The sequence below is a fragment of the Anolis sagrei genome, chromosome 3 (genome assembly GCF_037176765.1).
Source record: "Anolis sagrei isolate rAnoSag1 chromosome 3, rAnoSag1.mat, whole genome shotgun sequence".
In the NCBI taxonomy this organism is placed as follows: domain Eukaryota; kingdom Metazoa; phylum Chordata; class Lepidosauria; order Squamata; family Dactyloidae; genus Anolis; species Anolis sagrei.
In genome coordinates, this window is record NC_090023.1 from 225,607,506 (window position 1) to 225,623,352 (window position 15,847).

The 15,847-nt window shown below is 40.0% G+C and overlaps 1 protein-coding gene across 1 annotated transcript in view; it reads left to right on the forward strand.

The window, feature by feature from the left end:
* Window positions 1–4,593: 4,593 nt before the first annotated feature.
* KY (kyphoscoliosis peptidase) overlaps window positions 4,594–15,847 on the forward strand; it is a 40,319-nt gene continuing 29,065 nt past the window's right edge. Inside the window, exons 1-3 of the mRNA XM_060768005.2 lie at window positions 4,594–4,822; window positions 10,060–10,122; window positions 11,542–11,589. Of these exons, the coding sequence (XP_060623988.2) occupies window positions 4,681–4,822; window positions 10,060–10,122; window positions 11,542–11,589 (253 nt within the window). The 5' untranslated portion in view covers window positions 4,594–4,680. The remainder of the gene's footprint in view (window positions 4,823–10,059; window positions 10,123–11,541; window positions 11,590–15,847) is intronic.

The following is a 15,847-nucleotide window of genomic DNA, read 5'->3' on the forward strand; positions in this document are numbered from 1 at the left end:
GAACCTCAGTGACAGCACCTGAAACTTGACATGAATGTTAATGGGACCCTGGGTTGTGAGTCCTGGATTATTATGTTTTTAAACTACATGAATTAATTTTTGCGCTATGTTTATAAACTGTAGTATCATTTTCACTGCTAGTTATCCCTAATCTTTTCTAAAAAGAAAGCTGAAGGCAAATATTGAATATTCGTTTCCTAAGAGGGCCTAAAGGCAGCTCCCATGATGCTTCTCTGTGCAGAACTCCTAAGTGCTTCAAAGAGAGAGAAAAATATGGTACTGTCTCATAAAGGAGGGTAGAGGGTAGCCACAAAGAAAGGTAACTGAGCACAGAAACCAATGGATAGAAAGACTAGCATGAAAGGAATAGAGTGAAGGAAGCAATGGTGTCACTGACATTGATGTCACTCAGTAATTCATAGTGTCATCTCCATGAACTTCTTCTCATCTCAGGGAGGACCACAATACTGTTGGCAAAATATTCAAAAATTGGACAAAATCAGTGATTACTAAAAACAACAGCAGCAACAAAATCATTGCATGCTTATAACTCAAGCAGTACACATAAGCTGGGCTTACAAAAATGTTTTGCCACTTATAGAGATATTTTTATTTTAAAAATTCTGCTAATACACTGCACACAATTTTATAGAGAGTCATTTGGGTGTCACCTTCTCTGAAAGTGCCACCAGTGTGGTTCATACCCTCCACACTCCCTTAATGATGTCACTGGGAGGAAGGAAAGGAAATAGAGCTCAGGGAAAAGGAAAGACAATGAGCATTTTGATAATAATGAAAAAGTAAGAGTTCTTATAAAGCCAGGGACTTCGTTCCTTTATAAAGATTGATAATACAACCATCTCTGGGATACTACACAGCTCTGGTTTTCTCGACTTAAGAAAGTATTTTAGAAACAGGACTATTTAAAATGGACAAAAAAGTTACCAAAATGTTTAGGGCCAAATGACAGGCATTACAGTATTTATAGTATTTTTACTATAAATATGACCAAAAAGGAATCTAAAGTAACTGATAATTGTGTGACCATCTTGTTCTGATCCTTGCAATCAAATTGAAGACATGATATACAAGGAAGGAAGGAAGGAAGGAAGGAAGGGGGGAGGGAGGGGGGAGGGGGTGCAGAGAAGGGATTAAGTACAGTATTTGCTGGAATAGTTACTGATAGCTGGCAGTAGAAAGGTCAAGATATCATAGGGCTGTTAGTAACAGCTGAGCTAAGCACAATGAAGTGTGTCTTCCTGCTACTCTCCCTCTGTTTAATTCAGGCAAGTAGTGAGCAGGTACTGCAGAATCATGGGCCATTTACTCATGCATGTATCAGGATAGATTAAGGAAATATGGTGGGCTAACTTGAAGGATTCATAGTTCACCGAAGCAGCTATCTAACTCAAGTAGGGTTAACTCTGATGGAGGAGAGACTACTAAAGGAGGACTTCTTTGTCATAGAATCATAGAATCATAGGGTTGGAAGAGACCTCATGGGCCATCCAGTCCAACCCCCTGCCAAGAAGCAGGAATATTGCATTCAAATCACCCCTGACAAATGGCCATCCAGCCTCTGCTTAAAAGCTTCCAAAGAAGGAGCCTCCACCACACTCCGGGGCAGAGAGTTCCACTGCTGAACGGCTCTCACAGTCAGGAAGTTCTTCCTAATGTTCAGATGGAATCTCCTCTCTTGTAGTTTGAAGCCATTGTTCCGCGTCCTAGTCTCCAAGGAAGCAGAAAACAAGCTTGCTCCCTCCTCCCTGTGGCTTCCTCTCACATATTTATACATGGCTATCATATCTCCTCTCAGCCTTCTCTTCTTCAGGCTAAACATGCCCAGTTCCCTAAGCCGCTCCTCATAGGGCTTGTTCTCCAGACCCTTGATCATTTTAGTCGCCCTCCTCTGGACACTTTCCAGCTTGTCAACATCTCTCTTGAATTGTGGTGCCCAGAATTGGACACAATATTCCAGATGTGGTCTAACCAAAGCAGAATAGAGGGGCAGCATTACTTCCTTAGATCTAGACACTATGCTTCTATTGATGCAGGCCAAAATCCCATTGGCTTTTTTTGCCGCCACATCACATTGTTGGCTCATGTTTAACTTGTTGTCCACGAGGACTCCAAGATCTTTTTCACACGTACTGCTCTCGAGCCAGGCGTCCCCCATTCTGTATCTTTGCATTTCATTTTTTCTGCCAAAGTGGAGTATCTTGCATTTGTCACTGTTGAACTTCATTTTGTTAGTTTTGGCCCATCTCTCTAATCTGTCAAGATCGTTTTGAATTCTGCTCCTGTCCTCTGGACTATTGGCTATCCCTCCCAATTTGGTGTCGTCTGCAAACTTGATGATCATGCCTTCTAGCCCTTCATCTAAGTCATTAATAAAGATGTTGAACAGGACCGGGCCCAGGACGGAGCCCTGCGGCACTCCGCTCGTCACTTCTTTCCAAGATGAAGAGGAAGCATTAGTGAGCACTCTCTGTGTTCGTCCACTTAACCAATTACAGATCCACCTCACCGTAGTTTTGCCTAGCCCACATTGGACTAGTTTCCTTGCCAGAAGGTCATGGGGGACCTTGTCGAAGGCCTTACTGAAATCCAGGTACGCTACATCCACGGCATTCCCCGCATCTACCCAGCTTGTAGCTCTATCGAAGAAAGAGATCAGATTAGTCTGGCATGACTTGTTTTTGATAAATCCATGTTGACTATTAGCGATGACTGCATTTGTTTCTAAGTGTTTGCAGACCACTTCCTTAACAATCTTTTCCAGAATCTTGCCCGGTATCGACGTGAGGCTGACCGGACGGTAGTTGTTTGGGTCATCCTTTTTTCCCTTCTTGAAGATTGGGACCACATTGGCCCTCCTCCAATCTGCTGGAACTTCTCCCGTTCTCCAAGAACTCTCAAAGATGGTTGCCAATGGTTCCGAAATGACTTCCGCTAGTTCCTTCAATACTCTGGGGTGTAGTTGATCTGGGGTGTAGTCGAACATACTTTAATTGACTTTTAACCTTACACCTTTGAATGTGATGAAAATGGGCTTTTTCACCCTCCATAAATACATTACTATTACTCCATTTTAACTGTCATGATTCCACCCTATGGAATCCTGGGGTCTGCGGTTTGGGTAGGGCTGTTTACAGTTGCCACCTAGAGAACTCTGGTGTCTCCTCAAAGTACAATCTCCAGGATTTCAGAAGATGTTGCCACAATGGAATCATGGTGATATATGTTTGTAGTGTAGAAGAACACCAGGCCTTAAATAGGTTCAATGGAAGCTAAAGAAATTAATGGAGGATATCTGCTAGTCATGATAGTTGCATGCAAGCTCCAGATTCTGTATCTCTGATTGAGTCCTAGTTGCTGGGGAGCTACACAGGGAGAAATCTAGCTCATCTCTGTCTGTGGGTTTCCTAGAAACACACAGAATTGGCACATGGAATTTTTCTCTCTTGCAGACTCCAACTGGTACTTGACAACTCTGGAGTGGTAGCATTAAAATCCTTGGTAATCTGTGATCAATCATGTGGGCTCACATTCAACAGTTGAATGAGAACTGCAAAAGTTCAGAAACTACATAGCTTTATCCCACAGGTGTTTCAATCCCTACTGACACCATGAGCCAAACATTGCTCATCTGCCAGCTCGAGCTATGACAGAATGGAAGCTCAAGATATATTTAGAAAAGATTTTTAAGCCAGCACACTCTGCCCATCACAGTGCCTAACTAAAGTAGGTCACTCCCAACTGCTAAACCATGCCTCTTCTTGAACCCCATTTCTGGGTTCAAAGATTGGAGAAAACCAGCTACATGGCCACATATCACATGTTCTCTGCCAGGGTCCCTAATAAAAATTGAATCATGCATACAAATTGTTGCAGAAGAGGGTGCCTTGTGGGAGAAACAGACTGTGTGTTTTTGAAATGCAAAGACATTATTATTGTGTTTGGCAACGTCATTGCTTGTCAAAAATAATTATGCATATTTTTTTAATCAAATACCCACACAGTGTGGTTCTAAACATGTTCATTCACAAAGTGCACCTTCTGTCCTTGCTGTCCTTTTTGCTGCACTTACAATAATTGATTCCTCCCCACTCCCCTCCCGACACCAAGTCTTGTTTTAGGTTTCCACATCAGGTCTGGCAATCAAGGAGAAGTCCTTTTAGGGGCTGTATGAGCTTCACAAAGCAAATTCTCCGAGAGCAACAGTGGTGTTAGCGGGATTTACATGTGGGCAAGGGCTTAATGCTGAAAGGGCAGCCAGAAAGGGAGGGGGTTTCAAAGAGAATATGTTCTGAAACTAGACCCCTCTGTGCGTTTGTGTGTGTGCCTCTTTTTGATATGTGTTCCCTTCCTCAGGTTCAGGAAATGGATCCCTGCTGGGATTTCCTTTCAAAGGTGACTTGTAACCTACTCATTAGGGTCAATTTCTGCACGACACTCGAAAGAGTGTCTTTGGTAGGGTCAGCCAAAAGCTCTCTGTGTCTGTGTCTCTCTGTGTGTGTGTTTGTGTGCATATGTGTGTAATTTGGGTGGGGGGAAGTACTTGCTTGTCAAAGGGTGCGGGTGGGGGGAATATCCACAGTACTTGGCAGTGGTAGCAGCAACAGCAGCAGTAAGCAGCAACTGGCACTTTGAGAAGAAAGGAAGAAAAGCAATGTTCTGATGGGTACTATGGAGTTTAAAAAAGATTCCAGTCCGGTAGCTCTAGAAATGCTTCTCATAGTCCAGCCTGAGAAGAGGAAGACTGTGCAGAGGTTGCAGACAGACAAACAGATGGAGAGCCATGCTTCACTCCAAAGCCAAGGTAAAGAAATCCGTAATGACGGGGTAGTTAGTTTCTCTTGCAGGGATGGGCAGTATATGCAGACTAGACAAGTGAGCAAGTGTTAAATGGAGCGGGACAAAGAGTGGGGAAATCAAGAAAATAACAGCAACTATTTTTTTTTACACATACTCATTTGTATATCACACACAGAGACATACACACACTAATTTAACAGATCATGGACAAACCCTTTGCATTGTTCCTTCTGAAAACTTTTCAATTGATTTCCCTTCCATCAGGCTTGAAAGGGTGAATGCTTTTGCATGATGTATACAAAGCAGAATGAGGAGACATCCCTGTGTGGTACCCAGGGAGTAAACCTGTGCAGCAGGACACAGAAATGAAGCACAACCCAGTGCCTCATTATTATCAGGGTGAGCTGTGCCCAGTGTTCATAATGTGAGGTGTGCAGGGTAAGAAACCTCTGGTCCCATTCATAATGCCCTTAGTCTGCAGGGAGAGCCAGTGAGCAGGTTGGCTGAAGCAGACAATGAGTCTGTCACTCAACCCCCAGTTTGCTGACATCATAAACAAAGGGAACAAATGCTTGTATCTGTGTGTGTCTGAATGTGTCTGTGTATGTGTGTGTGATTAATACAAGGAATGTTGGATGGAGCCATTTATAAATACAGTAAAGCCAAAACTGTGAATCACATTATGCAGAGTGAACACTTATAGACATGACTTAAGTACCTCTGTTTCATTGTATTGAATACATCAAAAGGCATGACACTAGTAACATCATCATCATCACCAACACCACCAAGATTTGATTATCTATCTAGCCTTGCAATTGGGCAAACCAGGCATTTTTTGTTACTTAGTGCAAACAAGATGAGCTTCCCTTATCCAAAATTATGAAACCCCAAATATTCCAAAATTGTCCACATTGATGTCCGAGATAGTGACATCTTTGCTTTCTGATGGCTCGGTGTACAAAATTGGTTTCATGCACAAAATTACTTTAATAAATTGTATAAAATTACTTTCATGTTATGTGTATAAGATGTATATGAAACATAAATGAATTTCATGTTTAGACTTGGTTTCCAGCTCCAAGATATCTCATTATGCATATATATGCAAATAATAATTATTCCAATTATGAGGGAAATCCAAAATCAAAAGCATTTCTGCCCCCAAGCATTTTGGATAAGGGACTCTCAACCTGTATGTATACCCTTTTTGCAAGGAATTCAGAGAAGTATATACAGTTGTCTTCCCTCCACACATTTCTACCTGATCAACAAAACTTCAAGGTAAGTGAGTTTGAAAGAAAATGATTGGTCCATATTTCTCCATCAGTCTGAATAGCTGAGTAGAGATTTGAACTTCAATCTCCCGAGTCCTTGTCTGAGCATTTCAACTTCCTGGTTTTCATACCTGAGCCAGAATCAAACCAGCATCCTAAGTATAAGTACATTGCGTTTTCTGTTATCAAAGATGTTATCAAAGATGTTAAAGCAAATGTCTAAGACTGGCATTTTTTGTACATTTGGTTTGTCATGGGAGCTTGTAGCAAATGTTCTCCAAGGAGAACCTGCAGTTTTGCATGCAATACCATAATAGTGTGCAGTATTAAGTAGTGGTGGATTCTGCTCAGTATCTGTGAAAGATTCTTCTCAGTATCTGATCAGTGTGGATTGGATTTCTAAGTACAGGGAGGTAGCTGACCTTCCACAGCAGAGAAAGGGTGGTTTGCTTTGACTTTGGCAAGAGAAAGGAGAATTTCCATTTTCCACATGCACCAGAGCCTTAATGAAAATTACCACACATGGCTGTTAACAATTTTAAAAAATAGCCTTAACTAATGTGATATAAGGACAGAGAGACAAATTATTTAATTGCCAACAAAAACTGAACAATTACACTGTGACTGAAAATTAATGCACATGTCAGCTCTCAACCTGCATACTTTTAAATCATTGCCTTGATCTCCATGAAATCATTCTAGATAAGGATATTATTAGCAATTCTACAACTATATCCTATATACAACAGCTACACAGCAGTCCTAGAAGCACAATAAAGAGTTTGACGTGAGCCCTACTGAACTGTGTGATGTACATTAGAGCAAACCTAAGATTTTTGGACTGTATGGCCATGTTCTAGAAGCATTCTCTCCTGACGTTTCACCTGCATCTGTGGCAAGCATCCTCACAACCTCTGAGGATGCTTGCCATAGATGCAGGTGAAATGTCAGGTGCGAATGTTTCTAGAACATGGCCATACAGCCCCAAAAGCCTACAACAACCCAGAACCTATCTTGTTCATAATTTGGGGACTTCCTGTAATGGGAATTGGACATTCACATATTTTGGTATCTATGGTGGTTCCTGGACCCAAACCCCAGTGGATACCAAAGGCCCACTGTATATTGTATCCTTCAGTGTAATTTTCCCTGCAGCTGATCTCTGGCACCAGAAGTGAGCCTTGCTCATTTGAAAGTCTGAGGGTTCCCCTGAATGGCTAATCCCAGCTGTGGAGGAGGATGCCCTTGGAGCAGAATTATGATCTAGAGCAGGCATAGGCAAACTGTGGCCCTCTAGGTGTTTTGGACTTCAACTTCCAGAAATCCCAGCCTGTTGTTAGGAATTGTGGGAGTTAATGTCCAAAACACCTGGAGGGCTAAAGTTTGCCCATGCCTTAGACAGAAAAAGTTAGACTTTGCCTGTGCATTTTGGTGAATAAGGAAATGCTTTCACAAAACATACAACATTAGTAGCTTCAGGCCTGGAATTTTAACTTCAGGATGTAGCAGACATCTAGTGGATTCCTGTTGATGCTCTATGTGGAGATAAATGCATTGGCACAGGTGGCAAGAGCAGGAAAGGAGAAGCCATGGGTGTTGCAGGAATGAAGGAAGGAATGCGTCAGAGAAACAAGTTACTTAGAGCTGATAGACTCTGTCTGTCTTCCATCATCATCACTGTTTGATCTAGGAAAATGTGCAATTGATAATATTGCAGTATATCAACAAGGTTGTGGCTAATGATGTTGTACTCTGGATTTAATAGTCAAACTGGAGCTTGGGAAACTATAACTCCCAGAACTGCATAGTGTGGAGCTATGATATTTAAAGTGAGGTTTAAGAGCATTCATTTCAGTGTAAATGACCCAAGAGAAGGGTATGGACCTTAGGAAACTATAACTGCCAGGACTGTTCAGCATGGAGACATGGCATAATAATAATCCTCCTCTCCTGGCTTTCCCATGCAACACAAGACACAGATATATCAAGGAGGAAAGGGAAGGGAAGGACCCATAAAAACTATATTTTAAAAAAGAAATTGTTCTGGCAAAGTAAAAACCCGATGAGCAAAAGGTAATGCTTTCCTTAACAAGGGTACTGGGAGCAACAAATGCCATCACATTAGAGAACTGGCCAAACATCCAGATCATTATAAAAAATCTACTTCCCCATCAGTCTCCTAAAACATTTGAAAAGAACGCTGTCCCCTATGCTTAAAATACGCAAAGAATGCTCTATCCTACACTTTAAGCCAAACTAATGTGATGAGAACAATGGCTTCCTGGATTTTAAATGTAGCACTCAGTGGAATTTAGTAAATGTGACCAAAGTCTATAGTTATTTAAAAAGGGTTCAATCCAAGTTCAGGCTTCAAAGTGCCACTCTACCTCATTAAACCTGGTCCCCACCTCTTAGTTTCTGCAAATTTGGGCAGATTTGGGAATAGGAGTTGAGAGAGAAAATACATGAAATAAATGGTCTATTCTGTGCTGATTTGTGCCTATTATTTGTCATGAAAATGCTTCATTTGCAGAATCAAACAATCCCAGTGCCCTATCAGCAGTCTGTTCTCTCATTGCTCCCTGTGTTCTGTGCTGGTCAGCTGCAGCAGGGAGGATCAATCAAAGCACGCTCAGCTGTGTGTTTGTTGCCAAACAAGGAAGAGTCACAGCGGTGGGGTCAGAAACCAAACACGGAAAGTGATTTTTCCCTTGAGCTGACACATTTCAGATGTTACCCTGGGGAGATTTTTATTTTTGTTTTTGTTTGTTTCTGGCCAGCTCTTTGGTTTGTTCACTCCTTTGAGAAGGTCTTGTGTATTATTTAAATGAGCAGATGCAGAGCGAAAAGGTACAGAACAATCTGAAAACAATTGAAATGTGTTTTTTTTTAGTTTAAAAGTTACCCTCAACTTGTTTGTGACATGATAAATGACTTTTTTAAGTCTCTTAATTAATTAAAGTACAAATTTTAGAACAGAGCTAGGAAATAACTGATTTTTCTAGCAATTTACTCTTTTAGATAGTTCTTTTTTTTTTTGCAATGAGTTGAAACAGCAACTGTAGTTCACTATTTTTCAATGTAATGGGAATAGTTTTTCTACCTGTTACTCATTACACAATGTGTCTTGATCCAATCCGAGAAGTGAGAACTGGGGGAGATCACAGGGGAAATTCCAGTGATTGTTTTGTAAAATCTTTGGCATTTTTCGAAGAATGTTCAAGATGCTTAGGCTTTATCTTGGTAGTCTTAACAGGAGATCCTCAAATGGGAGAGCCAGTGTAGTGTAATGATCTTAGGTTTGGTCTCAGACTCTGGGAGAGCAAATCTAGCCATGGAAACCCACAGTCTGATCCTGCCCAGATCAGACTGTCTCATACTAAAAGGAAGGCAACCTCCCATGAATAAATCTTGCCAAGAAAAAACTTATAAGCTTGACCGATGTCAGAGTTGACTTGAAGGAATACTACAACAATCTTGGACAGACATCTCCCATGTTAACTTTAGAAATCTTGACACCATGAGTTACCACACTGAGTGATGCCAACCTGATTGACATCAGTTTCTAAAATGATCTTATCGTGAATTATTGTTATTGTTTTCAGAGTGGATTTTTCATTGTCTTTGTTTGGTGCTGGGAGAGTGTCACTTGCCTAAGTTCATCCAGTGGGTCTCCATGGCTGAGCAGAGATTCAAACTTTGATCTTGCAGTTCTAGTACAACACTCAAACATTGCTGGCTGATTTCCCTTGCAGTTCTCATGTATTATGCAGCAGGCAGGGCATATGTGTGTGTGTTGAATTGTAGTACTATACACATTCACCTGGTTTTCCTTCTAAGCAGCATGTACAAATCTGCCATCTGCATTCTGAAGCGAAAAGTTTAGAGAGATGTAGGGTATGCTATTTTTTCTGCAAGCTCAAATTGATTTTTGGAATGTCATGCTATAATTTACTGTTTATAGGCTTCCAAGGGGATGGCAATGGAAACAACGAACTAGAACAATACCAAGTAAATGGCATTCATGGTATGTCACTTTCTAATACATTTTGGTATTTCATGTGAGAAATAAAGTTTTACACTGCATTCTGATACCACTTAGTAGCAACTAAGGTTTACAATGGAACCTCGACTTAAGGGTGTTCTGACTTAAGGACATCTCAGCTTAAGAGCATTTTGAGTTAAGAACATCACTAAACTCAGGTTTTGTTTTTATATACTAGCAGCATGTTGAGTTAAGAATTGGCCCCAAAGAAGCACTGGCACCAGAGGGAGCACTAGCTCCATAATCTGTTTACAATTGGCTTGATGCTAAGTGAAGTCAATAGGAGTTGAACTACAAGACCTAAAGATTCCCCACCTCTCAAGGTCCTGTTAATCTTGGAGTCATTCTGTTCTTTATTTTATGCGAGACATATTACCCAGGATTCTGGATAAGACATTTTCATTATTGTTGTTGTTGTTGTTGTTGTTATCCCCTAATAACTTGAGGTGGGTTGCAACAAAGGCAAAATATATCATTAAAAACTTATAATAAAGCACATATTTCAAACACACAATTATAAAAACATACATCAAAACATATGATACAAAGATCAACATACAGTGACAACATAATGCAAAGTTCAATAGAAATTCAAAGTTGACTGGGTAGGCCTGCTGAAAGAGATTGGTCTTAAATTCTGATTGTTCATTTAGTTATCGAAGCTCTTCTGGCAGGTCATTCTACAGTTGTGGGGTGGCCAGTGAAAAGGTTCTCTGGGTGATGGTTGCCAGTCAGATTCCAGCTGGTTAAAGTAAGCATCCCCCAGAAGTGTCCTAAGAGGCAGATTGTGCATAGGAAAGCAATCCTGTAGGTAACCTGGACCCAAACCATGTAGGATTTTAAAAGTTATAACCAACACTTTGTATTTTGTTTGGAAACCAGTGGAGTGATTTTAGTATGGATGTGATATGCTCACTCCTAGATGTTCCTGTAACCAATCTGGCTGCCATATTTTGAACTAATTGGCGTTTCCAAACTTAGTACAGAGGTATCCTAATGTACAGCACATTGTATAGAAGTCCAACCTTGAGGTTCCCAAAGTGTAGAAAGTTTAACCATTGGATCTGCCACCTCTTAGGTATCTATGGATAATCTGTAGTTGCATAATGAATTTCCTGAATTTCCTCATAGTAAACACGGAGGTGTCAGCAAATCAATTTCACTGCAATACTATACTTACAAAGTCTGACACTGTGAAGCAGTCAGTATTCCTACAGTAAAAATCACAATCCAAATTGTTACAGAAATAGTATTGCAGCTGTTTCAATTAGGAAAGAAAAATATAAAATGGAGGCAGCATTTCTGACTCTTGTTTTTATTTAACTTACTTTCTCAGGACAGATATGGTCATCAGAGTATCAAAACCTCTTTGTCACTTTACTGTTTCCTTTCCATCTCCAGGCTCTGCAGTTCGGATGCAGCAAGTCATTACTTCCTGTTCAGCCCAAGGTATGTTTCCACTGTTTTATGACTTTGAAATCATAAATGTTTTTTGGAAAATCGTTATAACCGTGCTTGGGCATTATTGGAGTCAGCAGGCCCAAGGTTTTTCAGGGGACAATCAGTCTCTGAGGTCAAATAAAATCCAGAAGCGAGAAGACACACTATGACAATAATCTATGAATGTGCTCTCTCACTGGGTGAGAGCCAAACAGATGGGGGAGGTGGCGGGGGGCTCCAGGCCAAGCCAGTTTCAAATATTCCTCAGAATGGATTGTGATAAAAATGTTTTGGTTTTTTTTTCCAGCTTTTTGCAACAGTAGCATTGTTGTTAAACTGCAATAAAGCACATTTCCACGTCAAAGGGCCTCTCCTTGGCCTCTCCCAAGGAATCCCAGGAAACCTCATACCTGGAAATCATGGCTTGAATTGAATTAGGGTGTTACTCATGCATACATTTCCATATGATTTTTGTCTCATGTATAACATCCACAATTAATTCAGGGTCATGAGATTGGAGTTGCAGTGCCATTGTGCACAGGGATGCTGATTTTCAGTCAATGCATTTATGTCTACTTCTGCTAAAACTGGCAGTAGTGCTTCCTTGGTTAGCGAGAGCCAGCATGATGCAGTGGTTTCAGTACTGGACCATGACTCTAAAACACAGGTTTCAAATTCTAACTAAGCTATGGAAACCCATTGGATTACCTTGGGCAAGTCATATTCAGTGGTACATTTGATTGTAGACTATTGCCATTTAACACAAAGATAACATATATTCATATGCAGATATTTTTATTGTTATCTTTATTTATATCTCACCCTTACCCCAGGATTGGGACACAAGGCAACTTATAAATTCAAACTATTACAGTACCAAAAACATCAAAATTAAAATAGAACTAAATATTCACCATGGTAAAACAAATTAAAAGTATACACTTAAAAATAATCAAACACTTAATATAAAAACCCTATGCAGAATCCTGGTTTATATCTGAAATTCAGACAAAATAAACCAGGTTTTCCCATTCTGTTGTCCTCTCTATGTATGGACTATGTTTCCACTATCGTCAGTCAACAAATTCCGAAGGGCGCCATGTTGAGAAAGAGTGATGTAGGTATTATTGATCTTAGATGGATTTATGGTCTCAGTGTTGAGGCAGCATTCTATGTTCTTGTGATTTTTAAAAGTCATAACAGTGTCTAGAGGGGGATTTCCTCTTGTATCCCACCACTATATATACCAAGTGCCAGGAACTGTGAGCATCCTTCTCACATAATTTCATCATTGTGGCCAAATGGGGAGACTTCTCAGTCCTTACTACAAATATCAAGAGTGAGGGCTTTCCTGATCCCCAACTCTACCACAATGTAAAAACTTGTCCCAACTGTTTATGCTCACTTCAATGACTGTCAAAATGCCCTGAAGGTCCTTGTGAGGATTTTGCAACTTTTCAAGGGATACAATTCCTCTAAATGTATTGTTGCCACTATAGATTAGACTTCTGTGTGGATTTGTTTTCTTCCATTTCCTTCGAAACCTCTGAGAACACATAATGGTAAGGACCCCCTCCTGCAACAAAAGCCAGAGGAAGCCTATCTCGGCCCCTCCTCCCCATTCAGCATCACAGTTGAATCTTTTTTATTATTTTCCTTCATTTTCCTGCTTCTTTTTATTTAGTGAGACTGACTGGGAGTTGGGAACCTGAGGGATGGAGGGTGTGGTGTGTGCTCGCATACATTTGGAGGCTTGGAGAGTAACTCTTTTAGCTTCTTTTGCTCCTTCCCTTCCTCTCTTTCAGAAAATAATTCTAAAGGATAATAATAATAGGTTCTTGTGGGTTTTTTCGGGCTATAGAGCCATGTTCTAGAGGCATTTCTCCTGACGTTTCGCCTGCATCTATGGCAAGCATCCTCAGAGGTTGTGAGGCCTCAGAGGATGTTATACATGAGACAATAATAATAATTAATAATAATAGTAATTCCAGCAAACAAAAGAAACAGCATTATGGAAGCAAAGCCCCAAGCAAAAAGAAGATTGCAGCCTTGCAGATAAGAGAGGGGATTTTTAAGCTAGTCCAGTGAGGATAGCTCCACTGAGCTCCATGTCATCACTCTTCCTTTCCTGCTACTCCTTAAAATGCCTTGGAAAGCTATATGGTGTGCTGCTGTTTCTGGGAGAGAAAGCATGCGCACCTTCCTCTCCTCTAGAGTAGAACAGCTTTAAGAAGCATTAAACCCAGTCTCCTTCTCTACAAACAGAAGGGAAAGGGTCCAGAAACTTAAGAGTGAGAACTGATACTTTTTAAAATTCAGGTCTTAATGAAGGATATAGAAGGGGAGCCTGTGGCTCATAATGGGCTGGGTAGGTGCTTTAACCCTTTTACTGGCATCCAGGCTTCCTTGAAGGGAAGAAAAGAAAGGCTCCCAGGGAAAAGGGGAGCCTTCTCAGTTCCCCATTACCACCAATGGGCCGAAAAGAGCCACTTTTTTTCAGATATGGAATGAAAACACCCATTCGGCAGAACGCCTGTTTTTGGGAGGCACTGGAAAATGGATATGGGAGGCTTCCAGTATCTGGAATGCAGAAACAGATAGCTATTCGCCCGAAATGTACAAGCCTACTATAGATACCTTGTCTGAATCTAAGCTCAAAGAATAATAGCATTTCTGTAGACCAAAAGTGTATAAAGACTTTATTTGCAGAAGTAAAACATAACACAGCAGAAATTATAACACATCAAAGCACTCCTCACTAAGCTAAAATCAGACCCTTAGCAATCAATGTGTTCAAATTCCTTACACTCTCTCCACCCATAGCCTAACTCAAATCCCTTATAAACTATATTTTGTCTTATTGCACTCTTTTCAAATCTACAAATTTCTCTCATTCTGAAAGCCCAGCTGTCATACATTAGCTGGCTTGGAAACCACCTAAAACATCCCATTGATCAGCATTCATGCAACACTCCATTCTTTCCCCATTTCCAACAGCTTCTGATCTCTGGCATACAATCAATAAATCAAACATTTTCAAATTCAAACGCAAACATTTTTAAATGCAAAGGAATAAAGGGCAGTTACTAAATCACTAAATATAGCCACTGCCCTTTATTCTTTTTCCCATTTGGTGACAGACCTTTAAAGATTCATTCATTTCCATTTCATGGCATTTTCCACCAGCTTTATTTTTTAAAAGAAGTTACATTGTACGCATGATTGTAAACAAGTAATTTTTGAAATTGGAGCCTGTGGGTGACAGGCAGTCCCTTCTCAAGACCATTTTGATAAGATATTTGAATCTGCACAAATCTGCCAGTGTATGTAAATATAAATTTAAATGTTTCCGGGAAAAACATGTATTGTATGTTGATGTGTTGAGAAGTTTGTTTTAAAAAATACCAGCATCTGTAGCTTATTACTGACCATATAATTCTATAATTATATGTGGTCAAGACTATACAAAATTTCATGCTAATGGCAAGCACACACATTTATTTAAATGTTATATTTGCATGTGGGCAAGAGGCCACTATAAACAATAATATAATCCAATAATATAAACCATAAGAATGCTTTTCATGTATATACTATACTCATAGAGCATTCAATGTACAAACAAAGCTTGTTGAAGTTCAAAGTATACTTCACAATGATTCAAAATACAAGTATCTTAACACAAAATACAAGTATCTTAACACAAAATCTTCCTTACATGGGAAAGGTGAATGATTCCTGAAGCAGAATCCAAAAGAATATGATCAGTGTATTACAAACAAACATACTCATAGAAGGCATCTCTCTTATAATTAAGGTTTGTGAGTCCAGTATCATATAAAGTTCATGTTTCGCATGGAGAACTATGTAAATCACAGGTTGTAAATCCAATCCTATGAATCAAAGTTTGCAACAGATTCAATCTGCAACAGATTAAAGTGTGCCCAACAACATGCTGTTGAGCAGATTTTACCCAAAGTAGGCAATCAACAACCAGTTATCCAAATCTGGATGGTAGGTTCTCTACATCAGTCCAATTGAGATTACCCCAGTGATTCAGCTCATTATTTTGTGCCCCTTTTCTCTCTGTTTATTGCGTACAGTGCAATATCTTCCAGCTATTAGTGTTCCATAATCATTTCTCAGAAAATAAATTTTCTTTAAGGGGCCACAGTGTTCTATTTAAATAGTAAATATAAAGGTAACATAGGCTCTAAATTAATATCCACTTCTTCCTTGTCTACAGTCTTATAGGATGCTCTATGCA